The sequence below is a fragment of the Eubalaena glacialis genome, chromosome 11 (genome assembly GCF_028564815.1).
Source record: "Eubalaena glacialis isolate mEubGla1 chromosome 11, mEubGla1.1.hap2.+ XY, whole genome shotgun sequence".
Lineage (NCBI taxonomy): Eukaryota > Metazoa > Chordata > Mammalia > Artiodactyla > Balaenidae > Eubalaena > Eubalaena glacialis.
The window spans coordinates 689,529-715,884 of record NC_083726.1 but is presented as its reverse complement, the minus strand read 5'-3'; the positions used below and the strand labels follow the sequence as shown (position 1 = coordinate 715,884).

General features: G+C 50.0%; 1 protein-coding gene across 1 annotated transcript in view; it reads right to left on the bottom strand.

The window, feature by feature from the left end:
• The window catches only part of TTLL8 (tubulin tyrosine ligase like 8), a 43,522-nt gene extending 17,958 nt beyond the window's left edge, over positions 1-25,564 (bottom strand). Inside the window, exons 1-9 of the mRNA XM_061206025.1 lie at positions 25,201-25,564; positions 24,766-24,864; positions 16,665-16,756; positions 12,767-12,905; positions 12,028-12,101; positions 10,561-10,689; positions 9,134-9,248; positions 7,532-7,657; positions 554-740 (exon numbers count right to left, since the gene is read on the bottom strand). Of these exons, the coding sequence (XP_061062008.1) occupies positions 554-740; positions 7,532-7,657; positions 9,134-9,248; positions 10,561-10,689; positions 12,028-12,101; positions 12,767-12,905; positions 16,665-16,756; positions 24,766-24,864; positions 25,201-25,564 (1,325 nt within the window). The remainder of the gene's footprint in view (positions 1-553; positions 741-7,531; positions 7,658-9,133; positions 9,249-10,560; positions 10,690-12,027; positions 12,102-12,766; positions 12,906-16,664; positions 16,757-24,765; positions 24,865-25,200) is intronic.
• Positions 25,565-26,356: the final 792 nt, after the last annotated feature.

Genomic DNA, 26,356 nt, shown 5'->3' with positions numbered 1-26,356 from the left:
ACAGAAACGACCCTGGGATGGTGCGTGTGGGCTGCAGGCAGACCCTCCAAAACAAGGGCTCCAGCTTTGCTGCCTTGTTCCCTCGGCGGACAGCTGCTCCCGGCGCGGGTGCTGGCCCGCCTCTGCCCCAGCTCCGCGCTGTCGGCCACTGTGAAAGGTCGCAGCCCTCCGCAGAGGGCCCCCGGGGAGTGAGGGGCAATTGAAGGTCGTGGAGTCAGGAGGCCTGGGCCGAGCAACGGCCCCGCTAGTCCCGACCACCCAGAGCCAGCCAGGCAGCCTGGCCGCAAAGGGGACGCCCACGGCGGCTGTGGCCCCAAATGACACAAAGGACACGCAGGGTGCTCAAGGTGCCACAGGCTCGCCCGGCCATGTCATCCTCTTATCAGCCAACAGGGGCCTGGGCAGGCACCCAAAAAGGCACCCCAACTCCCAGACAGGCGCCCCAGACGTCCCAGGGGCCAACGTCCCCAGACAACCCCTAAAGTCCACCCGGCGTCCTCTGGATAACGCGAGCCTCGGGCAGGCCCCAGAGGGCGCCGACCAGGCGTCTTACTGAATGAGCATGTAGTACTGCTGGGTCAGGTCCTTCCACTCGTCCTCCGTGAGGTCCTTGGCGGCGTCTTCAGAGAGGTCGATGTCCTCGTGCTCCAGCCGCCCCAGGTAGGCCTCGCACACCCTGCACGCGACGTCCACCAGCTGCCCTGAGAGGCCTGTGAGCCTCGATCCCGTGCTCTCAGGAACTGAAACCCAAGGACAAGCACGTGGAGCCTGGGCCACCACCCGCCCCCATGCAGTGGCACCACTGGGGTCGCAGGCAAAGGCCACCCCACCTGTCTGTGCCTCAGGGCCTCACGGTGAGGGCTCTCGCTTCTCTGGGCAGCCGCCCTGGATGCCACACCTGGGTCTGGGCAGGTAACCTTTCCCCTCCCGAAGCTGCCCCCCCACTGCACCGTGCCCCCCACCCTCCGACTAGACTCTCGGCCCCTCGGGTGGGAATGAAACAGCACTTCTGATGAGCTCTCCACAAAACCTCTGCTTCTGAGCACATACTTGGTCCTCAGTGAGAAAAGAACAGGTGTTTGTGGACAGCCCTGCAGTGATGCCTGCCAGCCCTGTGGGAGGCTGGGAGGAACACCTCCCTGTACGTCCGGCACTTCTCAGAGCCCCAGCCCATGTGGGCTTTGTGGCCCTGCGCATCCGACCTCCCACGCAGCACCGTCTCCTTCTGGAGCCCGTGAGCCAAGATCGCTGTTGGTCTGGGGAGCACTGAACACAGGGAGGCCCCGCCCAGGTGAAGGCAGACCTCATGCACCCGGCCCCCACCTCACGTGGCGGCCTGCCCCCCACACAAAGCCCGCGGTCCCCAGGCTGGATGCGGAGACGGGGTGAGAGCTGAACCCTGTCGTGGGGCTATGGGGCAGCAGCCTGCAGAACAAGGCTGCTTGGAAGGTGTACAGAGACACCTGCACAAGCCCCAGGCACAGCCGCTGAGATGGCAGCCCTGATGGACCCAGCGGCTGCCAGCGAGCGCGGACCCGGGAGAAAGCGCTCGAGCTTTGCGGTTGCCGCAGAGATTACAACATGCATTTCTTAAATGTGCTGAGGTGAAATTCACAAAATATAAAAATAACCATTTTAAAGTGAAAGTTCACTTCTGGTGTCCAGCATGTAAGGAGCCTGGAAGTTGCCACTCCACCCTAACAGCAGGTGAAAAGCTGAACAGACCGGAAAATCGCCAGCTGTTCTTAGATCTGTCAGAGAACTGAGGTCACAGGGCAAAAGCCTGCCCCAAATTGGAGAGACGGATGGGCAGGTACAGAGAGTGACCAGAGCAGAAACCTCTGTGGGAGCCAGCACCAGGGAAGGAAACCCACCTGCCGCAATGGACGGATTGCTGGAGGCTCAGTGCGGACAATCCTGAGAGTTAGATACCCCAGGGGTCATTTTTAGGGGGCCCCATACTTTTGTCAGTTTTACCTCCAAGAGCTTGACCTGGGGGTCACAGTGAGTATTGGAGGGAAATCCCCTTGTGTTTCTGGCAGGGAGAGGAGGGAAGGAACACTCTGTTCTTAACAAGGCTGCCCTCAGGAGAAATAGTCACCAGAGTGTGACCTGCCAGGGTTTTATCAGGGCCTAATCAACGCTGGGGCAGGAAAATACCCAGGTCCACCGCCTCTAGCCATCCTGTCCCACCAAAGGGGGGAAAAAAGGAGAAGCAGTGGTGAAGTTCACAGTCCAAGGGTACAGGCTCACCAAAGACTGAGACCTGATCACAGGACTACAGAGCACTGTATCAGACAAAAAAAAAAAAAGAGGGGATTTTTTTTGCCAGTAGACTTGGCTTGCAAGAAATGTTAAAAGAAAGAAGTCCTTAGGAGAGAAAAATAATGGCATAAATCAGAAACTCAGATCCACATAAAGAAAGGAAGAGCATTAGAAAAGGAATAAATAAAGGGAAAATTAAAACTTTACTTTTTTAATCCTTAATTGATCTGACAGAACATAATAATTTAATAATTATTATTAAAAATAAAAATAGCAGAAATGTATCCAGATTATAGCTTATGGATAAGTGAAATAAATGACAGCAAAGATACAGGGCACAGGAGGAGGGAATTAGGAACATTTTGTTATAAAATAGTCCCATTACTGTAAAGTGGTCAGTGTTACTTGAAAATGCAGTTCGATTCATTGTAAATGTATATTGCAAACTATAGGACAATCACTAAAAAAATTTATATATATCTATATATATCTGCTATGCTAGGAAAAGAAAGAAAATGAAATCATACAAAATACTCAATTAAAACCACAAGAGGCAGAAAAAGAGTAGACAAAAAAATAGGAACAAAGGACAAGGGCAACGAATAGAAAACGGTAATAAATATGGTAGCTGTTACTCCAACCATATCAGTAATCACTTTAAATGTCAATGATTAAATGTATCAATTAAAAGAGATTATACAGTGATCAAGCAATAAGACCCAACAGTATGTTTTCAACAAGAATTCCACTGTAAATAAAGACACATATAGATTAAAAGCAAAGGGATGGAGAGAAATATACCATGCTAACACTAATAAAGGAAAGCAGGAGTATCTATATTAATTTCAGACAGAACAGACTTCAGAGCAAGGAAAACTATCAGGGATAAAAAGAACGTTACATAATGATGAAGGGGTCAATACACCAAGAAGACATAGCAATACTTAACATGTATGTGCCTAACAACAGAGCATCAAAATACATGAGGCACAAACTGATAGAACTTCAGGGAGAAATAGATGACCTCTATTAGAGTTGGAGACTTCAACACCCCTCTCTCAGAAATGGATAGATCCAGCAGGCAGAAAATCCATAAGGATGTAGGTGAACTCAATAGCACCGTCAATCAACTGGATACAATGGACATCTATACAGTACTTCATCCAACAACAGCAGAATACACATTCTTCTCAAGCTCATTTGGAACAGTTCCCCAAATAGACCACTTTGGGGCCATAAAACACACCTTAACAAATGTAAAAGAATAGAAATCATAAAATATATGCTCTCAGACCACAATGGATTAAACTAGAAATCAAAAGATACAGATAGCTGGAAAAATCCTCAAGTATGTGGAGATTAAACAACGTACATCTAATAACACATGAGTCAATGAAAAGAATCCCAAGAAAAATTTTGAATATTTAGAACTGAATGAAAATAAAAATACAATTTATCAAAATTTGTGGGATGCAATGAAAGCAGTGCTTAGAGGGGAATCTATAGCATTGAATGCATATATTAGAAATGAAGAAAGATCTGAAACTAATTGTCTAAGCTTTTATCTTAGGAAGCCAGAAAAAGAAGAACAAATCAAACTCAAAATAAACAGAAGAAAATAAATAATAAAACTTAGACCAGGGACTTCCCTGGTGGCGCAGCGGTTGAGAATCCACCACCTGCCAATGCAGGGGACATGGGTTCAATCCCTGGTCCGGGAAGATCCCACATGCCGCGGAGCAACTAAGTCCGTGTGCCGCAACTACTGAAGCTCGCATGCTTAGAGCCCCTGCTCCGCAACAAGAGAAGCCACTGCAGTGAGAAGCCTGTGCACCGTAACGAAGAGTAGCCCCCACTTGCCGCAACTAGAGAAAGCCCACGTGCAGCAACAAAGAGCCAACACAGCCAAAAATAAATAAATAAAATAAATAAATTAGAAAAAAACCAAACTTAGACCAGAAATCAATGAAATTGAAAATGGGAAATCAATAGAGAAAATAAGTGAAACCAAAAGCTGGTTCTTTGAACACATCAATAAAATTAATAAGCCTTTAGTCAGGTTAACTAAAAACAAAAAAAGATAGATGACATAAATTACTAATATCATAAAACTAAGAGGAGACATCACTACAGATCTCATGGACATTAAAAGGATAATAAAGGAATACTATGAATGACTTTATGCCAACGAATTTTATAATCTAGGTGAAATGGACTGATTCTTTGAAATATACAATCTGCCAAAGCTCACAGAAGAAGAAATAGACAATCTGAATAGTCCTATATCTATTAAAGAAATCGAATCAATGGTTAATAACTTTCCAAAACAGAAGGCACCAGTCCTAGATGGATTCACAGGTGAATTCTACCAAACATTTAAGGAAAAATGTATACCAATTCTCTACAATCTTCTTCAGATGATAGAAGCAGAGGGAATACTTAGTGACTCATTCTCTGTGGCCAGCATTACCCTAATACCAAAACCAGACAACGGTATCACAAGAAAAGAAAACTATTGACCAAAATCTCTCATGAACATATTTGCAAAAATCCTCAACAAAATATTTGCAAATCAAATCTAACAATTTATAAAAAGAATTATACACCATGACCAAGTCACATTTATCCCAGGTATGCAAAACTGGTTCAGCATTCAAGAATCAATTAATGTAATCCATCATACCAACAGGCTAAAGAAGAAATATTACATGATCATATCAATAGATGCAGAAAAAGCATTTGACAAAATTCAACACCCAGTTATGATAAAAACTCTCAGCAAACTAGGAATAGAGAGGAACTTCCTCAACTTGATAAAGAATATCTACAAAAAACCTACAGCTAACATTATACTTAATGGTGAGAAACTAGAGTCTTTCCTACTAAAATCAGGAGCAAAGCAAGGATGTCCTTTCTCACCACTCCTTTTCAACATCATACTGGAAATCCTAGCTAATGCAATAAGACAAGAAAATGAAAAGTATACAAATTGGGAAAGAAGAAATAAAACTGTTTTTATTCAGAGATGACATGATTGTCTAGGTAGAAAATCTGAAAGAATTAAGAACAAAAAAACTTCTGGAACTAGTAAGTGGTTATAGTCAATCACTTTCCTATACACCAGCAATTAATAATTGGAATTTGAAATTAAAAACAAAATACCATTACATTAGCACTCCAAATATGAAATAAATACATAATTAAATAAATCTAACAAAATATGTACAAGATCTATATGAGGAAAAGTACAAAACTCTGGTTAATTAAATAAAAGAAGAACAAATTAATGGAGAGGTATTCTACGGTCATGAATAGAGAAGACTCACTGTCAACATGTCAGTTCTTCCCAACTTGATCTATAGATTCAAAGCAATCCCAGTCAAAATCCCAGCAAGTTATTTTGTGGATATTGACCAACTGATTCTAAAGTTTATATGGAGAGGCAAAAAATCCAGAACAGCCAATGCAATGTTGAAGGAGAAGAACAAAGTTGGAAGATTGACACCATCTAAATGTGAGCTTTACTATAAATCTACAATAATCAAGATAGTGTGGTATTGGTGAAAAAGAGACAAATAGATCAGTGGAATAGAGAGCCCAGAAATAGACCCACATAAATATAGTCAACTGATCTTTGACAAAGGCACAAAGGCAATACAATGGAGCAAAGATAGTCTTTTCAAACAAATGGTGCTGGAACAAATGGATATCTGCATGCAAAAAAAAAAAAAAAAATGAATCTAGATACAGACCTTACACCCTTCATAGAAATTAACTGAAAAGGGATCATAGACCTAAGTTGAAACACAAAGCTATAAAACTCCTAGAAGATAACATAGGAGAAAACCAAGATGAACTTGGGTATGATGATGACTTTTTAGATACAACACCAAAGGCACAATCCATGAAAAAAATAATTGATAAGTCGGACTTCACTGAAATTTAAAACTTCTGCTATGTGGAAGACATCATCAACAGAATTAGAAAACAAGCTGTAAAGTTGGAGAAAATATTTGCAAAAGACACATACAATAAAGTACTGGTATCCAAAATATGCAAAGAACCCTTAAAACTCAACAATAAAACAAACACCCCAATTTAACACTGGAGGGAAGCTGAACAGACTTCTCACCGAAGAATATATACAGATGGCAAATAAGTATATTAAAAGATGTTTAACATCATATATTGTCAGGGGAATGCAAATTAAAACAACAATGAGATACCACTACACACCTATTAGGACAGCCAAGATCCAGAGCACTGACGTCACCAAATGCTCACCAGGATGTGGAGCAACAGGAACTCTCATCATTGCTGATGGGAACACAAAATGGTGTAGCAACCACTTTGGAACACAGTTTGGCAGTTTCTTACCAAACTAAACATACTCTTGTCATATTATCCAGCAGTCGTGATCCTTGGTATTTACCAAGTGAGTTGATAACTTACAGCTGCACAAAAGCCTGTATGCAGCTTTAATCATAACTGCCAAGACTTGAAAGCACCCAAGATGTCCTTCAACAGGTGACTGGATGAACAAACTCTGTTCCATCCAGACAGTGGAATGTTACTCAGTGCTAAAGAGAAATGAGCTATCAAGTCATGAAAAGACATGGAGGGACCTTAAATGCACATTAGTAAGTGAAAGAAGCCTGCCTGAATCATATATACCGTATGATTCCAACTGTATGACATATTGGAAAAGGCAAAGCTGTGGCAACAATAAAAAGATAAGGTGTTGGGGGGAAGGAGGAATGAACAGGCTGAGCACAGAGGATTTTTAGGGCAGTGAAACTACTCTGAAAGATACTATATCAGTGGATACATGTCATTATACATTTGTCCAAACCAAGAGGGAACCCTGACGTAAACTGTGGAGTCTGGGTGATGATGATGTGTCAGTGTAGGTTCATCACTTATAACAAATGTACCATCTGGAGGAGGATGTTGATACAGGGGAGGAAAGGGCAGAGGGTACATGGGACAACTCTGTACCTCCTGCTCAACTTTGCTGTGAACCTAAAACTGTTCTATGAAAGTGAATAACAACAAAAAGGACTTATTTGGGTCTTGTAGGCCTAAACCCACGGTGGCCCACAACTCCCTACATGACCCAGGAGCGCCATTCCCATGGGATTCTGCTGGAAGAGACTGGGGGTCAGGGCAGAGCTGCAGCCCTGCCCTGGATGCACAGCTCCATGGCCCCTCCTGCCACTGTCCTCCCGGGGTGGCATGGCCTTGGCCATGCCAAGGCGGCACACACCTTGCCTGTTGCTGGGGTCACTGTCACTGGCCTTCTCCCTCCAGCCCTTGGGTGTGCTCCTGCTGCAGTTCTGGTGGCTGACCACCCACTTGAGGATGCTGGAGGCCACCGTGCACCGGAAGTCGTCTGAAAGGACACCAAGGCCTCGCCCCCCTGCCTGCGCTGGGGACGGGAACTCAGCCAGCGCCAGCCATTCCCAGCCCGGGCATCCCACTGCGTGTGGGGGCCTCACTCCTGCCTCAGAGCCCTCCGGGGGCCGGGTGCTCCCCCACTGCCCCGCCCTGCCCACACCCTCCACCTCCACACTCATCCTCCCTCCTCTGCGGAGGGGAGTCTCATCCACCCCAGGACCTCCACCCCAGCTGCACATCCACCCTGCCTACAGGCCCAGAGGCAGAATCCACGCACCCCGTTCCCTGCCCCTCTCCTGCACCCCCAGGGCCACGGTCTGTGGGCACCGTCACCACCTCTCCCTGCCCCCGTGTCCTCAGCCCTGCACAGAGGGATCCTTCTAGAAGAGCCCCCTGCTGACAGCACCGGGACCTTCCCCATCACACGAGCCCCTCCGGACCTTCCTGGACATGTTTGTTGGCTCCCACCACTCTAACTGTGGGTGGCTGGGGGCCCTGCTGTATCCACCAGTGCAGAGGCAGCTCAGGGTCCCCCAGACCCAGGCTTGGGGCCAGGCTGCCTCTGAGCGCCTGTCACATGCCAGGGGCAGCGGCCAGGGGAGCCTCGCCTCCGTGAGGGGCCTGGGAGGCGAGGCTGCTCCCCACCCCAAGTTGCTGGATATTCCAGCAACTTCTCTCCCAAACCTGCTCCTTCCCCACCTCAGCTGAGGCCACCCCACCCGGCATCCACCTGCCTGGCAGCTACTGCTGCCCTGGAAACATCCAGAACCTGAGCCCCCCACGCAACCCCTCACCCACCCTCCTCCATCCATCAGAACAAATGCTCCTGAGATCACCAGCCCCTCTGCCCGAGGACATGCAGGCACACTGCCTGCTCCAGGGCTGGCCTGGAGCTCCCCAGCCGGCTGCCCTCAGCCTCCCTCTCCTCTGGGTCTCCACGCAGCGCCCCATCTTGCGAGGTCCCCGCTCACGGTCCTGCCCCCACTGCACTTCTCACCTCTGCCCTGCCCCCGACCCTGCCTTGTCCTGCATCCGGCCATTGGCTCCTGGGAGCCCCGGCCTGGGGTCAGGGCACAGGGCAGGGGTGCTGGGCAGATGCCGCTCTCTACAGCCCCCCAGATGGGTGCTCAGGAAACACGGGTCCCCCCCGAACGACCCCCTCCCTGCCTGCCCTGACCTTCTCCTTCTCTCTCCTGTGCCTCCAGGCAGATCGGACCAGGGGCCAGCCTTTGTCCCCAGCCCAGAGCCCGTCGTCCCCGTGTGCCCCAGGCACCCAGACCCGGGCCCAGCACCAACCCCACGCCGGCCTCTCCCAGGTGCTGGGATGGGACTGGGCCCTCCCCCATCACCCCACCCCCAGCCCCAGCCCTGGGGCCCCTCCTGCAGGAAGGTGGGCCAGAAAGAGGCCCCGCTGGGTTTCCTGGCCCAGCACTCAATGCCAGGCGCCTCGGCCCGGCCGCCAGCCACTCACCCAGGAACTCCTGCTTCTGGCTCTCGGTGCAGAGGCCGTAGCAGCGTGGGAAGAAGGAGGCGGGGTTGGCCTGGACGAACCACGGCAGGCTCCGCAGGCTCACGCACAGCCCGATCTCCAGAGACAGCGGCACGTCAGGCCCGCCGGCCACGCGCCGGGCCAGCTCGGACCAGTCTCAGTGCCCGCAGGCTGGCTGGGCAGCACCGGCTCCAGTGGGCTCCTGGGAGGGCACCTCCTGGAGCGGCCCCTCCCCAGCCCCCCGGCCCCTCAGCCCCCCGGCCCCTCCACCCCCCGGCCAGCTGGCCGAGCAGCCGCGTGACCCGACGTGCAGGCCGGGGCCTCGGGCTCACCCTCTGGCTGGTGGCAGGCACGGCAGGCCCAAGGGCAGGCGGGGCCGTCTGGGGGCCCCCAGAGTGGAAGGCACTGCATCCACCTCCTGGTCCCTGAAGGGCTGGGGCTCAGGCCCAGGAGCGGTGGAGGCGAGAGCTCACGGGTCTACATCGCAGCCGCCCCCGGCCCCCGGCCCCCAGCCCCCGCTCTGCCCCCTGGACACCACTGTTCGTTAAAGAGGCCCGGGGCCACTCCTCAACGCTTCTGAAGAGAAGCGCCACGTGCCCGGGAAACGTAGCACCTGTCGGCTGCTGGGAGCATTGGTGCCAGCCCCACCCGGGGGTCTCTGCGGGGAGCCCAGCCCCACTGGGCCGTCCGCAGGCATCGCCCACACCCGGAAGGACACCAGCGGCCCAAGGCCTGGCGAGGATGCGTGGGGGGCCAGAGCCCTACAGGGAGCCCCAGGGGCAGCCGTGCACTTCGTCCCTGCCCCTCTGTCACCCTTGAGGGTTTAGGGGATGGTGCCCTTGTTGCCAGGGAAGCCCCTTTACCCAGTCTCTCCCAGGGGGTACACACAGGCCTGTCCGTCCCGGGCTGGCCCCGCCCCTAACCTCAGCCTTCAGGGTAAATGGGGAACGGCTGCCTGGAGGGGCTGGCAGCTGAAAGGGGGTGAGGGCAGGAAGTGCCCGTGTGGCAATGCCCCCCTGCAGTTGGAAGTCACAGCGCAGGTGAGGGTGGTCCGGCCCCCCTGGCATCCAGAGCCCCTCCAGGGCCCAGAGGCTGGGTCGGGCTGCGGTGGCAGCCGTCACCTGCCCTGTCTTGGGCTTGGCCTGTGCGCCCAGAGGACAGTGCTTCTGTGGCCTTGGGGCCACCCAGGGACACAGGGAGAGGGGCACAGGGGCTCTCGGGGGGCGGTCTGCGGGCAGCAGCGCTGAGCAGCTCTGGACACTGATGCCGGGCCAGGCCAGCAGGAGGCTCCAGTCCTGGAGAGGAGCCCCCAAGGAACCGGTCCCCGTGTGGCTCTCCCAGCTCCGGAGGTGCTGGCATTTCAGGAGGCAGGGTGCTGCCCCGCCTGCGCCCCCAGCCCTCCCACTCACCTTGGTGGTGAAGGACGCCGTCTTCCCGTAGTGATTCAGCATCTGGTCGCAGCTCAGACTGTGATAGTCAATGATGTCCCTTTTGATTGTCCAGAGGAAGTACGGTGTTTCGTTTTTTACCAACCTGGACTGGCAAGGAAAAAACCTTTATCCACACCCAGCCCCCAAGGCTCACGTCTCTGACAACGGGACACGCCGGGACTCAAGGAACCAGGGTTTAGGTGAGAAGCGGTGTGTGATTTCTGTCACTCTCCCATCCTGACTGCGGCCTCGCACGTTCCTCGAGGGTCTCCCGCGGGCTCACGTGGGAGCAGCTACCACACAGGGCTTCCGATGGCACAGGGGTGGGGGGCTTCGGGCTCTGGGCTGCAGGGGCCCCGAGTGGGGTCTGAGCTGCGCCCCCCGTGGTGCCCACGCCGGCCGCGGGGACACACCACGTGTGGACCTGGGAGAGTCCCCCTCCCTGGCCCCCGGGACACAAGCTCCTCCGCTGCCCCCGCACCTTCAGAATGCAGGGGCCCAGGAGAGCCACTGTCATTTGTCACAGTGTGAGATGAACCGTCGTACACGGAAGTTTAGACAGCAGCTTGGTGGCCACCCGGGTGCCCGGGGTGAGAAACAGCCTTCGGTCCAGAGCTGACGCTCCCGCGCAGGCCCGGCCCCCTGGACCCACCCCTGCCGACTCCCCACACCCCCTACCCGCGGGCGCCCCCCCAGCCTCACGGCCGACTTTCACAGAAAGGAATCGGCTCTGGGAACTTGCAGTGATGGGCTCCCCGGCCTGTCGGGTCTTTGCCCGTTTCTATTTGACCGTCATCTGCTCCTGACGTGTGAGCGCGTCACATGTTCTGAGTATCAGATCTTTTAACTCGTAAGCCCTGCAAGTACCTCCCTGAGTGGCTTGTCTTTTCGTTCTGTTCACGGGGTCATATGAGAGACAGGAGCTCTTCAGTGTGGTCAACGCGTCACGCTTGCTCGCGGTGGACGCTGTTCGGTCTTGTTTTAACTTTCTTCCCTCCCCTTGAGTCGCAGTGACCCTCTGTTACCGGCCAGCAGAGCCCTCCCGGGGCAGCACAGCTCTGCAGAGCCCGTCCCTGACGGCTGACCTGCCACCAGGGAGCATCGCGGCCCGGGAGCCGGGCCCTGTGGCGGCTGCCCCGCCCCGCAGGCAGGCGCTGCGTCCAGCAGGCTCCGCCTCCGCCGTTGCCGCCTGGGGGCCGTTCTGATCCTGTCCCACGGGGTTTCCACAGACGACAGGCCCAGCGTGCCTGCTCACATGTGGAGGCACACACGTGGACACTCAGAGACACGGGGCACACGGACACACACACGTGCACACGCATGCACCCGCACGCATGTCCTCGAGGCCGGGCGTGACCGTGGCTTTGCCACATCTCCCCCCCCAGGACGCGGCACAAAGGCAGGTAAATGTCAGCTGAGGCCCCTCCGGAGCCCACGGGGACCTACCATCACATCGTGGATGTCCTCTGTTTTCTCCAAAGCCACTTCTTGATTTTCTTTGCCTTCAGCACATTTGTTTTCTGCAAACACAACACACAGGAGATGTCAGTGCATCATGGCCGGAAGGCGTGACCACAGCTGGGCCCACGACAGGGCCCAGTGCGGAGCAGGTGCCCCCGTGGGTCCCGAAAGGAGCAGGGTCGAGTCAGGCTCGGGAGTCCACCGCATGGCACCCCTGCCAGGGGCCGTGCCAGGGTCGGGGACCCGGGACGTGGGCAGGGCCGTGAGCTGGGTCTCAAGCACCGTGTGGGACGGGGCCCAGCGCAGACCCTGGAGCCAAGAGGATGCAGACTCTGTGTAGAGCAGGGGGCAGGCACGGGTGGGGTCAGGGAGGACCAGTGACCAGGGGCTGGGTGCAGCGGGCACTGCAGGGGGCCAAGCAGTGACCAATCGGGAGCTGGGGCCAGAGGAGGGACAGTCAGGGCCAGGCCGCTAAAGGACGATGGACACCATCCAGACACAGGAGGAGGTCTGGGCATGGACGGTGGGACACCAAGAAGTGACCAGTACCAGGGTTTGAAAGGGCTCGCCAGTGCCTGGACGCCTGGGGCGGGGGCCAGGAGGTGACTCCTTCCCCAGGGGTGAGGCCACAGCACAGGACCCGCAGAATCGACTCACGTCTGGGTCCTCGTGACATACACACAAACGTCTCACACCGAAACACAAGACACCTCCGATACTCTACCTGGCACTCCTTCCCCTTCGTCTTCGACACTCGGAATGACCTTGGGCAGAAAGTGGAACCTCTTCTCCACCCAGCCTTTCCTCCGCAGGGCGGCCCGGATCACCGGGTAGTGTCCGTAGATGGAGAAGATCTTCTTTTCCTTGAATTGCAAGAGTGTATTTGAAATGAAAGAATGGAAAACAAGTTAATTTTGTCTCTGTAAGAGGAGTCTACTATCAGGATGACAGCGGCCGCACCAGCGGGAAGACACCCGTGCTCTGCTCCGAGAAAATCACCCAGGAGCGTTGGCACAGCCGACGGGTTGGGGCCGGGCAGCCCCCGGGCAGGCCCACTCCGCCGCGTGTGTGCCTGCTGCCCCAAACATGGAGGCCAGGAGGCACAGCGCAGCCAGGACCTCGGTGCTTCCTGAGGCTCAGACCCCAGCTCAGGGCAGCTCCAGGTCTGAAAGGTGGGATGCAGGACAGGGCCCGAGGGTCTGTGCTCTGCGGCTTTCTTTTCTCTGCAAAGGTGACCGTCCCTCACGCCTGGGGTGGGGGAGCTGCCCGAGGTTTGAGAAGAGAGGGGGGAACAAATGCCCACCAATGGCTGGAAGGGCAGTGTGAACTGCCCAGGGCCAGCACCAGGGGAGCTGGGGACTCTGCCCATCACTGTGGGAATGAGCCCAGCTGCCAGGGGCCAGGCAGGGAGTTGGTAGCTGGTGTCCTCTGCCTTCCCAGCTGAGGGACAGGGGGCAGGAGAGTGACGGTCATGCTGGAGCCCCAGGGCCCATGCTGCTGAGGACACAGCCTGGACATATCCGTTGGACAGGGTCAGAGGGCGGCAGCTGCAGGGCAGGGTCAGGGAACAAGGGTATGGTCAGCAGTGAGCTTAGGGCCTCATGAGCTTAGGGCCTCATTAGCTTGTGAGAGCAGGAGAGAAGGCCAGGGCAGCAGGGGGAGGCGGCTCAGACTCACTAGGGTCCCTAATTAGACTCTGATTTTGAAAGACAGATTATCCTGGGTGGGCCTGACCTAATCAAAAGGGGGTCTAGGATTCTCTCAAGTCAGAGATTGAAAATAGCAGAGACTGTCTCTCTCCACTGCTGGCTTTGAAGAAGGTGCCACAAGGAAATTAATTCTGCCAACAAGCTGAGGAAGATTGGAAGCTTCCCCTGTTGAGCCTTCAGATGAGACCCCACCTGGCTGATGCTTCATTTCACCCTTGACAGACACTGAGCAGAGGACCCAGCCTGGACCCCTGACCCACAGGAGATAATACGTGGTGTGTTTAAGCAGCTAAATTCATGGTGATTTGTCAAGCAGCATTGGTAGCTAACATGGGTCCCAGTGAGAGGACTGGGAACACATGCCAAGAACGTGTGGGCTTGTGGCCAGACTCTGAGAGCTCAAGTCCCAGTGCCCACATGAAAGACCTCCAAGCCCCCTTCTAATCAGAACCTCAGTCCAAAGCCTGGCCTCACCCTCGACAGGGCCGTGCACCACGACAGGGGCCACTGTGAGGAGAGGCGGGCAGGGAGTAGGACAGCAGGAATGTCAATGCCCTGCAGCTCCAGCAAGACCTCCCAGCCGCCCCCAATCCTCTCCTTAACTGGAGTTGAACTGAATGACTTCAGAAAATCTGATTAACTTTAATAAGTCAGCACAGTACAATACATAAGGGAACTACAAAAGGACAAAAAAGAGTACACTATTTCTAACATAAGAGAGGGAAAATGGAATAATAAAAAGTAATCAGTCCACAAGGAAGCATGAAAGGAGAGGAAAACTGAGCAGACAGCACAAACCAAATGAATGAAACACAGTGGGAATATACCAATGTTTAATTATAGATAAATACACAAAATGCTCCAGTTAAAAGGTAAAGAGTGCCAGACTATATCTTTTTTTAATCTAAATCTATGTTGTTTACAGGAGAAAATCAAAAGCACAACCCTACAGATAGATAAAAAATAAAAGGATCTGTATATGAGACAGAATACCCTTTGGGACAAATAAACATCACTAAAGTAAAGAAAATCATCCCATAATTTAAAGAAAACATTCAATTCACCAGAAAGATACATTTGCACCCATTAAGACGGCTATAAGTTATACAGAGCAAAAACTGGCAGAAACACAAAGTAGACTAATCCACAATTACAATAGGATATTTAACATGCTTCTCTCAGTAAATTAGAGAACACAGAGACAAAAAATTTCAATGAGGCTAGAAGACTTCAACAACGCAAATAACAAGCTCTACCCTGATGGCTGTGAATATAGCATTCTACATCAACTTTTATATAAATTAACAAAATGCTAGGTATAAAGCAGGTCTGAACACATTTCAATGGAATAACATTGTACCCATTACATTCTCAACCACAGGCACTCAAACTAGAAACCAATAACAAAATAACTAGAAAAATAGCCACCAGTTTAGAAATTAAGAACTATAGTTTCAAGTAACACACAATCAATGAAAAGCAATAATATGAATTATAAAATACTTTGAACTGAATCTCATCAAAAACACTACAGGGGCTTCCCTGGTGGCACAGTGGTTGAGAATCTGCCTGCTAATGCAGGGGACATGGGTTCGAGCCCTGGTCTGGGAGGATCCCACGTGCCGTGGAGCAACTGGGCCCGTGAGCCACGGCTGCTGAGCCTGCGCGTTTGGAGCCTGTGCTCCGCAGCGGGAGGGGCCGCGACAGTGAAAGGCCCGCACACCGCGATGAGGAGCGGCCCCCGCTTGCCGCAGCTGGAGAGGGCCCTCGCATGAAACGAAGACCCAACACAGCCAAAAATAAATAAATTTAAAAAAAAATCCTTCCCTCTACTTTAAAAACAAAAACAAAAAAAAAACAAAAAAAAAAACACTACAAAATGAAATCTTTTGAAATGCAGCTAAAGCAGTACTTAGAGGGATGCTTGTAGCCCTGAATGTTTATATGTTTTAAGGCCTCAGAAGAAATTCTGAAAATTAAATTCTACTTATATGAAGTCCCAGAAAGGACCGTGATAGGAAGCACAGAAAGCACGTCCATGGTTGCCAGGATTGGGGAATAACTGGGGCAAGAGGCAGCTTCCAAGGGGGCAGAGGTGCTCTGTCATGTCTGCAGGGGTTGATGCTGATTACATACGTCACCTGTGCTGTGCTTCTCTCTCCAGGTACATCCAGCCCATCACAGCCTGAGCTGTGCATTTATGATCTGTACACTCGCACATGTGTGCTGTGCTTCAGAAGAAAGTTACGGGAATGAGCACATTTCCACGTGTTAATGTGTGTTGGATTTGTCAGCGTTTCCCCACTGTCCCGGCCTGAGCAACGCGAACGCGTGATAAGGACAGAGGATCATGTTCTCAGAGTGGTAGCCGTGGAGCCATCTGCCCCCATTTGAAGAACGCTTGTCCTCCTTTATCTCCCCCAAATTCTCCCGTTCTGGTGAAAGGTAGGCCTCCCCCTTGGGGAAGTGGGTGGGTATGCCAGCTGCCCCACTCGAGCCCCAGAGTTCCTCTCCTGGGCACAAACCCCTCTCACATGCAAGTGTCCTAACCGTGTCACCCGGGGGCCTGGGGCGGGGGGAGCGGATGGGAGGGGGTCTGTGAGTCACTAGGAGTCTGTCCCTTGTCTGGGATGTGTGTCCACAGCTGCAGTCACACAACTGCATGGCTGCAGGAGAGATTTTTACCGTGTATGTGTCTGCGTTTTTTGAATTTTGAAAGCATTACCTATTTCTAAAGTACAGCTGAAACATAAAGTAACTCTGGCAGAAGCCTCCACACGGGGGCCAGGACTGCGGGGGGTGCATCAACTGGGGTGGGGGGGCATCAGAGGCAACGAATTCACTCTCCAAATTCCAAAACGAATTTCTGTTCTTAAAAAGTACCCCTCCCACCGAGCCCCAAAGAGCATTTACCTTGATTGCCTTGTCCGTTAATTGTCTTGCTATTTTGTATATGTCTAATTTGGGGGAAGAAATCAAGTCTTGGGAAATTCCTCGTTTTAATTCTACAAAAGAGAAACAGACATCAAGGCAAAGGAAAGAGCAAACAAGTGACATTCGGATTCAGGAGACACCAGCCTAATCCCCATGTCCAGCCCCCCATGGCACTCGGTCAGCCCTCAGCCTCTGCCTGGGCCAGCCTTCCAGCCACCAGCCCCTCTGGGCTCCTCTCTGGACCCTGGCCACCAGACTCCCATCAGCACAGAGCAAGTGTAGCAGCGTCCATATAAACATTAAAATGAAAACCCTCGTCCCTGCACCCTGCCCACTCCCTCCTCCACCTCTCGGCTCTCCTCTCTCCACAGCCCGTCTGCTGGCTCCACCACAGACAAGCTCGGGCCAAGGTCACACACGCACAGGCCAATCCCATGGTCACTCCCTGCGTCCTGGCCTCTGCCAGCGCTGGACACTCAGCCGGCCAGCCCCTGCTGCCCTGAGCCCCGCTGTCCCTCCCTCACTGCCGCCTCTTCTCTCTCCCCACGCCCTAACTGTGGCCGGGCCCAGGCCCGGACCTCAGACATCTGTGCTTCACCTCCCCGCCCACCCTGGGCCATCTCATCCCAGATGGTGGCTTGAATTCCACGGGGCAGATGCTCCTGCAGCGTACACACCCCGGCAGACCATCCGACCTCCCGACGCCTCCTGGACCCACGGTCCCTGGACGTCCAAAGAGCATCCCAGGTGGGCAGGCAGGCAGTGGACACCCCGGCCACTCACCCAGCTGCTCCTCCTGCAGCTCCCTCCACCCCGTGGACCCCAGAGACCCACATCCACGGAGCCAACTGATGCAGGCAAGGGAGAGCCCCGAGGCCCTGAGTGGGGGTGGGGCTGCAGCAGCGGCCCGTCCACACGGAGAGGGGAGCCCTCGCCCCACCTGGGGACACACGGTAACCGGACGTGGGTCACAGGCGCGAGTGTGAAAGTGTGCACAGGAGCCGGGAGGGGCTCTCAGAGCCTCGGGCAAGGCAGCAAGTCCGAGATGCTCCACAAAAGCACTGACCATCGAAGCTAAAATGGGCAAATCAGACTTTATCAAAATTGAAATGTTCTCCTCGGCTAAGAAAACGAGAAGGCAAACCCTAGACTGGGGGAAAAAAAATACAATACATTCAACCAACAAAGCAGACACCAAGGGTGCATCTGAGGGCTTCCACACGTGGGGAGTTCTGGACAAAGTCAGTTACAAACCAGAGCAGGGCTGGCAGGACCACCAGGAGGACAAAGTGGCCTCAGCTGCAGATAGTGACAGGCACTGCCCTCAGTCACTGACACAACCACAAAGGTCAGCGAGGACGAGGATTGAATGTGACTGTCCAACCCTCACCTCACGAGCACACAGAACACCTCGCTCAGGGGCCGCCATCCTGCTCATTCCAGGACACAGGGAACATTTATTAAAATTGACCACGGAGATGTTCTTAACCAATTTCAAAGGGATAGTAGCCACATAGATCATGTCCCCTGATCACAGAGCCGTGAAGTCAGGGAGTTTAATCAGAAGACAAAGTAACAACGGGAGACTAACACACATTTCACAAATGTGTTTCTGAATAACCCGCGTCAAAGAGGAGATCAGGATAAAAAGTAATGCATGTTTCTTAACTAAATGAGAGCTAAAATACGAAGTATCGAATCTTGTAGCTAGGTTCTGTTTATAAAGCGATTTTTAGCTGTAGATGCAAATAGTGGAAAATAATAAAGGCTAAGGACAGTCAGTGAAGCATCCATCTCAGATATTAGAAAGATCACCTCAAAGTCAAACCCAAAGAAATCACCAGAAAACTACCAGCAAATTCAAACCCAAACAAATTATCAATACCAGATATTACCAGAGGAGACATTAACAAAATGTTTTTGGGGGGACTTCCCTGGTGGCACAGTGGTTAAGAACCTGCCTGCCAATGCAGGGGACACGGGTTCGATCCCTGGTCCGGGAAGATCCCACATGCTGCAGAGCAACTAAGCCCGTGCGCCACAACTACTGAGCCCACCTGCCACAACTACTGAGCCTGTGCCTAGCTCTTGTGCTCCACAACAAGAGAAGCCACTGTAATGAGAAGCCCGGGCACCGCAACGAAGAGTAGCCCCCACTCTCCTCAACTAGAGAAAACCCACGTGCAGCAATGAAGACCCAACACGGCCAAAATTAAAAATAAATAATTTTTTTAAAAAAACCCACAAATGTACTATAGAGAAAATTAGCAAAACCAAAAGTTGGATCTTTGAAACATTTTTTTTCAAATTGATAAACCTCTAAATAGACTGACCACAACACTATGAGACTAGAAATCAACTACAAGAAAAAAAACTGCAAAAAACACAAACACGTGGAGGGTAAACAACATGCTACTAAACAACCAATGAGTGACTGAAGAAATCAAAGAGGAAATTTAAAAATATCTGGAGACAAATAAAAATGGAAACACGACAATCCAAACTCTATCAGACATAGCAAAAGCAGTTCTAAGAGGGAAGTTGTAGCGATACAAGCCTACCTCAGGGCACAAGAAAAATCTCAAATAAACAACCTAATCTTACACCTAAAGCAACTAGAAAAAGAACAAAGGAAACCCAAAGTTAGTAGAAGGAAAGAAATCATAAAGATCAGAGCAGAAATAAATGAAATAGCGACTAAAAAAAAAATGGAAAAGATCAATGAAACTAAAATCTTGTTCTTTGAAAAGGTAAACAAAATTGATAAATCTTTAGCTACACTCATCAAGAAGAAAAGGAAGAGGGCCCAAATCAGTAAAATCAGAAATGAAAAAGGAGAAGTTACAACCCACACCACAGAAATATAAAGGATCATAAGAGACTACTGCAAGCAACTCTATGCCAATACAGTGGACAACCTAGAAGAAATGGACAAATTCTTAGAAAGGTACACTCTCCCAAGACTGAACCAGGAAGAAACAGAAAATATGAACAGACCAATTACCAGTACTGAAATTGAATTAGTAATTTTAAAACTCCCAACCCGCAAAAGTCCAGGACCAGATGGCTGCACAGGTAAATTCTACCAAACATTTAGAGAAGAGTTAACACCTATCCTTCTGAAACTATTTCAAAAAACTGCAAAGGAAGAAACATTACAAACTTATTCTATGAGGCCACTATCACCCTGATACCAAAACCAGACAAAGATATCACAAAAAAAGAAAATTACAGGCCAATATCACTGATGAACATAGATGCAAACATCCTCAACAAAATACCAGAAAACTGAATCCAACAATACATTAAAAGGATCATACACCATGATCAAGTGGGATTTATCCCAGGGATGCAAGGATTTTTCAATATCCACAAATCAGTCAACATGATACACTACATTAACAGACTGAAGAATAAAAACCACATGATCATCTCAATAGATGAAGGAAAGGCTTTTGACAAAATTCAACATCATTTATGATGAAAACTCCCCAGAAAGCAGGCTTAGAGGGAACCTACCTCAACATAATAAAGTCCATATATGACAAACCCACAGCTAATGTCATACTCAGTGGTGAAAAGCATTACCTCTAAGATCAGGAACAAGACAAGAATGCCCACTCTCACCACTTTTTTTTTTTTTTTTTTTTTTTTAATAAATTTATTTATTTATGGCTGTGTTGGGTCTTCGTTTCTGTGCGAGGGCTTTCTCTAGTTGTGGCACGCGCGGTCCACTCTTCATCGCGGTGCGCGGCCCTCTCACTGTCGCGGCCTCTCCCGTTGCAGAGCACAGGCTCCAGACGCGCAAGCTCAGCAATTGTGGCTCACGGGCCTAGCCGCTTCGCGGCATGTGGGAATCTTCCCAGACCAGGGCTCGAACCCGTGTGCCCTGCATTGGCAGGCGGATTCTTAACCACTGCGCCACCAGGGAATCCCCACCACTTTTATTCAATATAATTTTGGAAGTCCTAGCCACAGCAGTAAGAGAAGAGAAAGAAATAAAAGGAACCGAATTAGAAAGGAAGAAGTAAAACTGTCACTGTTTGCAGACGACATGATACTATACATAGAAAATCCTAAAGATGCCGCCAGAAAACTACTAGAGCTCATCAGTGAATTCAGTATAAAGTTGTAGGATACAAAATTAATATACAGAAATATGCTGCATTTCTATATACTAACAACAAAAGATCAGAAAGAGAAATTAAGAAAACAATCCCATTTATCATTGCATTGAAAAGAATAAAATACCTAGGGATAAACCTACCTAAGGAGGCAAAAAACCTGTAGTCCAAAAACTATAAGATGCTGATGAAAGAAACTGAAGATGACACAAACAGATGAAAAGATATACCGTGTTCTTGGATTGGAAGAATCAATATATTAAAATGACCACACTAGCCAAAGCAATCTATAGATTCAATTCAATCCCTATCAAATTACCAATGGCATTTTTCACAAAACTAGAACAAATAATTTTAAAACTTGTATGGAAACACAAAAGACCCTGAATAGCCAAAACAATCTTGAGAAAGAAGAATGGAGCTGGTGGCATCACACTCCCTGACTTCAGACTATACTACAAAGCTACAGTAATCAGAACAGTATGGTACTGGCACAAAAACAGAAATATAGATCAATGGATAGAGAGCCCAAAAATAAACCCATGCACTTATGGTCAATCAATCTACGAGGCAAGGATATAAAATGGAGAAAAGACAGCCTCTTCAATAAGTGGTGCTCGGAAAACTGGACAGCTACAGGTAAAAGAATGAAATTAGAACATTCTCTAACACCGTATACAAAAATAAACTCAAAATGGATTAAAGACCTAAATGTAAGACTGGATAAAACTCCTAGAGGAAAACATAGGGAGAACACTCTTTGACATAAATTGCAGCAATATTTTTTTGATCCATCTCCTAAAGTAATGAAAATAAAAGCAAAAATAAACAAATGGGAACTAATTAAACTTGAAAGCTTTTGCACAGCAAAGGAAGCCATACACAAAATGAAAAGACAACCTATGGACTGGAAGAACAAATTTGCAAACGATGCAACTGACAAGGGATTAATTTCCAAAATATATAAACAGCTCAGTATCAAACAAACAAACAAACAACCCAATCAAAAAATGGGATTTAGAAGATCTAAACAGACATTTCTCCAAAGAAGACTTACAAATGTCAATAGGCACATGAAAAGATGCTCAATATCACTAATTACTAGAAAAATGCAAATCAAAACTACAATGAGGTATCACCTCACACCAGTCAGAATGGCCACCATCAAAAAGTCTACAAATAGGGGCTTCCCTGGTGGCGCAGTGGTTGAGAATCTGCCTGCCAGTGCAGGGGACACGGGTTCGAGCCCTGGTCTGGGAAGATCCCACATGCCGCAGAGCAACTGGGCCCGTGAGCCACAACTACTGAGCCTGCGCGTCTGGAGCCTGTGCTCCGCAACAGGAGAGGCCGCAACAGTGAGAGGCCCGTGCACCGCGATGAAGAGTGGCCCCCACTCACCGTGACTAGAGAAAGCCCTCGCACAGAAACGAAGACCCAACACAGCCAAAAATAAATAAATAAATATATATATTTTTTAAAAAGTCTACAAATAATAAATGCTGGAAAGGGTGTGGGGAAAGGGAACCCTCCTACACTGTTGGTGGGAATGTAAATTGGTGTAGCCACTATGGAGAAGAGAATGAAGGTTACTTAAAAAACTAAAAATAGGGTTACCATATGATCTAGCAATCCCACTCCTGGGTGTATAGCTGGAAAAGATGAAAACTCTAATTTGAAAAGGTACATGCACCCCCATGTTCACAGCAGCACTATTTACAGTAGCCGAGACATGGAAGCGACCTAAATGTCCATCAACAGATGAATGAATAAAGAAGATGTGGTACATATATATATACATATACAATGAAATATTACTCAGCCACAAAAAAGAATGAAATAATGCCATTTGCAGCAACATGGATGGACATAGAGATTATCATATTAAGTGAAGTAAATCAGATAAAGACAAATATCATTTGATATCACTTATATGTGGAATCTAAAAATATGATACAAATGAACTTACTTACAAAACAGAAATAGATTCACAGATATAGAAAACAAACTCACGGTTACCAAAGGAGAAAGGTGGGGGGGAGGAATAAATTAGGAGTTTGGGATTAACAGATACACACTACTATCTACAAAATAAATACACAACAAGGACCTGCTGTATAGCACAGGGAACAATATCTTGTAATAACCTATAATGGAAAAGAATCTGAAAAAGCATATATATATAGCTGAATCACTTTGCTGTACACCTGAAATGAACACAACATTGTAAATCAACTATACTTCAATAAAAAAAGATATTATGAACATCCACATGTCAATAATTTGGCAATTCATATGAAATGGACATTTTCCTTAAACGACACTGCTTATCAAAAGTGACATAAAAGAAATAGAAAATCCAGATGGGCCTACTTCTGTTAAACAAATTAACTCCATATTTAAAATGTTTCCCACAATGAAGCCAGGCCTAGATGGCATTACAGGTCAATCTGTCCAAATAGTTCAGAAAAAAAAAACCCCAAAAGAACCCCCATATAAACCCTTTCACTAAAGAGGAAAGTAGAAAAGCCTTTTCAACCCTTTCTTTTTTTTTTCTTTTTCAAGTTTTTTTAATGAGGTCATACATTTAACACCAAAATCTGACAAGGACCTTTTTAAAAGAAAGAAATATTACAAGCCAATCTTGCTCATAAAAATAGACACAAAAATCTTGAAATATTTGTAAATCAAATCCAGTGACATAAAACAGTACACTTGACCATGTGGTATTTGTTCTAGGGATACAAAGTTTGTTTAATATTTGAAAATCCATAACATAATCATTTGATAGACTAAAGGAAAAAATATGCAGAACATACGATAAAATGTAATAACTATTTGTTTTAAAACTCTCAGTAAACCAGGAATAAAGGGAACTTCCTTTAAAACTTATAGCAACAAGAATTTATAGGTGTTTAATTTATAATTTTTGTGAATGACAACTTAATTAAAAGATACTTGTACATTTTATAGGGAAAATATTAACCATTAGGGCTTACAGAAAGGTATTCTGGTGAACCTGGATCAGTTTAGGGCCTCTGTTATATAACTATAAACTAGGTTCTAAAATGAAAATTTAATATTTTAGATAAATTTGCCAAAGAAAACTTGACAGTCAAAGAAATGTGAAAAAAAAATCATGTTTATAAAATAAAGAAAACCTTATACATCATATTTCATGGTGAAGCACTGAGCACTTTCCTCCTGAGTGTGGAAACAAAAAAAGATGTCCGCTATATCATATCTATTCAACATTATACTCAAAAGTGCTAGCCCATGCAATAATGCAAGAAAAGGAAATAAGGGGTACAAAGACTGAAAAGATCTGCAGGTGATGATTGTGTATGTAACAAATCTAATTATATGAGTTAGTAGTGTATTTACCAAGGTCACCAACCACCAAGCCAGGAAAATGAATTCAACTGTATTTCTATACACTAGAGACAATCAGAAAATGAAACTCAAAAATGCCACCTACAGCAGTGTTAAGCATGGATTATCCGGGAGTGATTCTAACAAAAGGTCTTGCACACCTGTAACTAAAAGTGGGAACCTTACTGACAAGAATGAAAGAGCTATTGTTCATGGTCAGAAGTCTGGATATTAAGATGTTAGTTCTCACCCCAGTTGATCTACACATTCAATGGAATCACAAAATCCCAGCAGGACTCGTGTGTGTGTGTGTGTGTGTGTGTGTGTGTGTGTGTGTGTGTGTGTGTGTTGGGGGGGGTTTATATTAACAATTGATTCTAAAAATGCAAGAAAACCTGAGCACATCTTGAAAAAACAAAGTCAGAGAAATATTAAGACTTATTACGAGGCTCCTGGAATTAAAGCAGGTACTTCGGAATAAGGACGGGCAGACAGATCAACAGAACAGACGGATGCCCCCTCCCCGAGCCTGAGCTCGGCGGTCCCTTTCAGGAAACCCAGGGCGGCGGGCGCAGGACAATACTGACTAGATTCTCCTCTCTGCTCCCCTTCCGATGACGCGGACGGTTCCATTCCGGCCTCGGCCTCGGGCACCTCGCCCTTCCTCCCTTCCACTGCCTGGACCCCTGCAAGGGGGTATCAGTTCAGTGCTGATAGAAGCAGGGAGCTCAGAGGGGCGAGAGCAGGGCTGGGGTGGAGGGGGAAGTCTGGGGTTGAGGGGGGCGCAGGCTAGGGTCGGGGTGGGGGGGCCGAAGGCGGGGTCCAGAGGTGGAGGGCTGGGCAGGTCTGGAGTAGGGAGGCGGTCAGGAGTTCCGAACGAAGGGTAGGTCCGGGACTCCGCGGGGGTGGTCTAGAATCCCAGGGCGGAGGGGCGGAGGGGCGGAGGGGCGGAGGGGCGGAGGGGCGGAGGGGCGGAGGGGCGGAGGGGCGGAGGGGCGGAGGGCGGTTGGCCCCGTGCTCACCCGGGCCGGGGCCCGTGCCCTCGCCCCCCGTCGCGCTGGCCTGCGTCCTCCGGTTGCCCGGGGTGACGGGCCCGGGCCGCGCCGCGCATTGTGCAGCACCGGGGCGCCGGCAGCGAGGCCCGGGGAGCGCGGCGCGGCGGCGGTCGGCGCGGGGCGTGGGGCTGCGCGGGCGCGCGGGCGGCAGCGGGCGGCGGGAGCGGCTCCGGGAGTGGCTCAGAGTGCGGCTCCGGGGACGACGGCGCGCGGGGGGCGCGGGGTCCCACAGGCCGCGGTCGGGGGCAACCAGGCGGGGCCCCCGGCAGGGACTGCAGTCCGAGGCGCGGTCACGGCCCGCGCGGGGGCCGGGGCGCCGGGGTCCGGGCATGGTGTCCGCGGAGAGGAGGGCCCGCGAGTGGCGCGCGCCCCGCCTGGGATCACGCGGTCCCGCCCCGCTCCGGGTGTCAGGGTCACACAGACCCGCCCTGGCAGTCAGAGCCCCCCAAGTCATAAAGACCCGAGGGCCACACCCAGGCCCCCGCCCCTGCGGAACCAGCCGGGCTGTCCAGGGCAGGCTCTGTCCTGGGACCCTCGGCCCTCCCTCCGCACCTAACATCCGATGTCCCCCAGCAGAACGCCCCCAGCGCACCAGGGAGTGTGCTCTGGTGTCCCCAGGGTCACTCGTGGGGCCTGAGCCGCCGCCCCGGGGGTTCCCAGCATCGGCCAGTGCCCCACCCCACCCAGATGTCCCGCCTCTCTGGTCCAGCATCTTTGTGGAGGGAGGGGTGAGTAGGAAAGATCCACCCACCCCATCAGTGCCTTCCTCCTGGTAACTTTCCCAAATCTAGATGTCATCTTTATTTGGTTTAAAAATCTTTATTTTGCATTTAACTTCCCAAGATAACCCGAAAGTGAGGTTCTGCGCCCACTCAGTGAGGAGTGGTGGGCATTCCCCTGGGTGGGCCCCAGTGCCTTTCCCGTCTCCACCAGATCCCACTGCAGACTGGCTCAGGGCAACATAAATCATGAATAAATTAAAAGGTGGCCCTTGCCCCCATCCCCCTCCTATGCTTTACCTCTCAGTTGTTTCAGACCTGGGCATGGAAATACCCAGAGACCCAGAGTTAAATAGGCCACTTGGCCACAAGGACATGTTAGCATTTATTGTTCAGGCAGTATT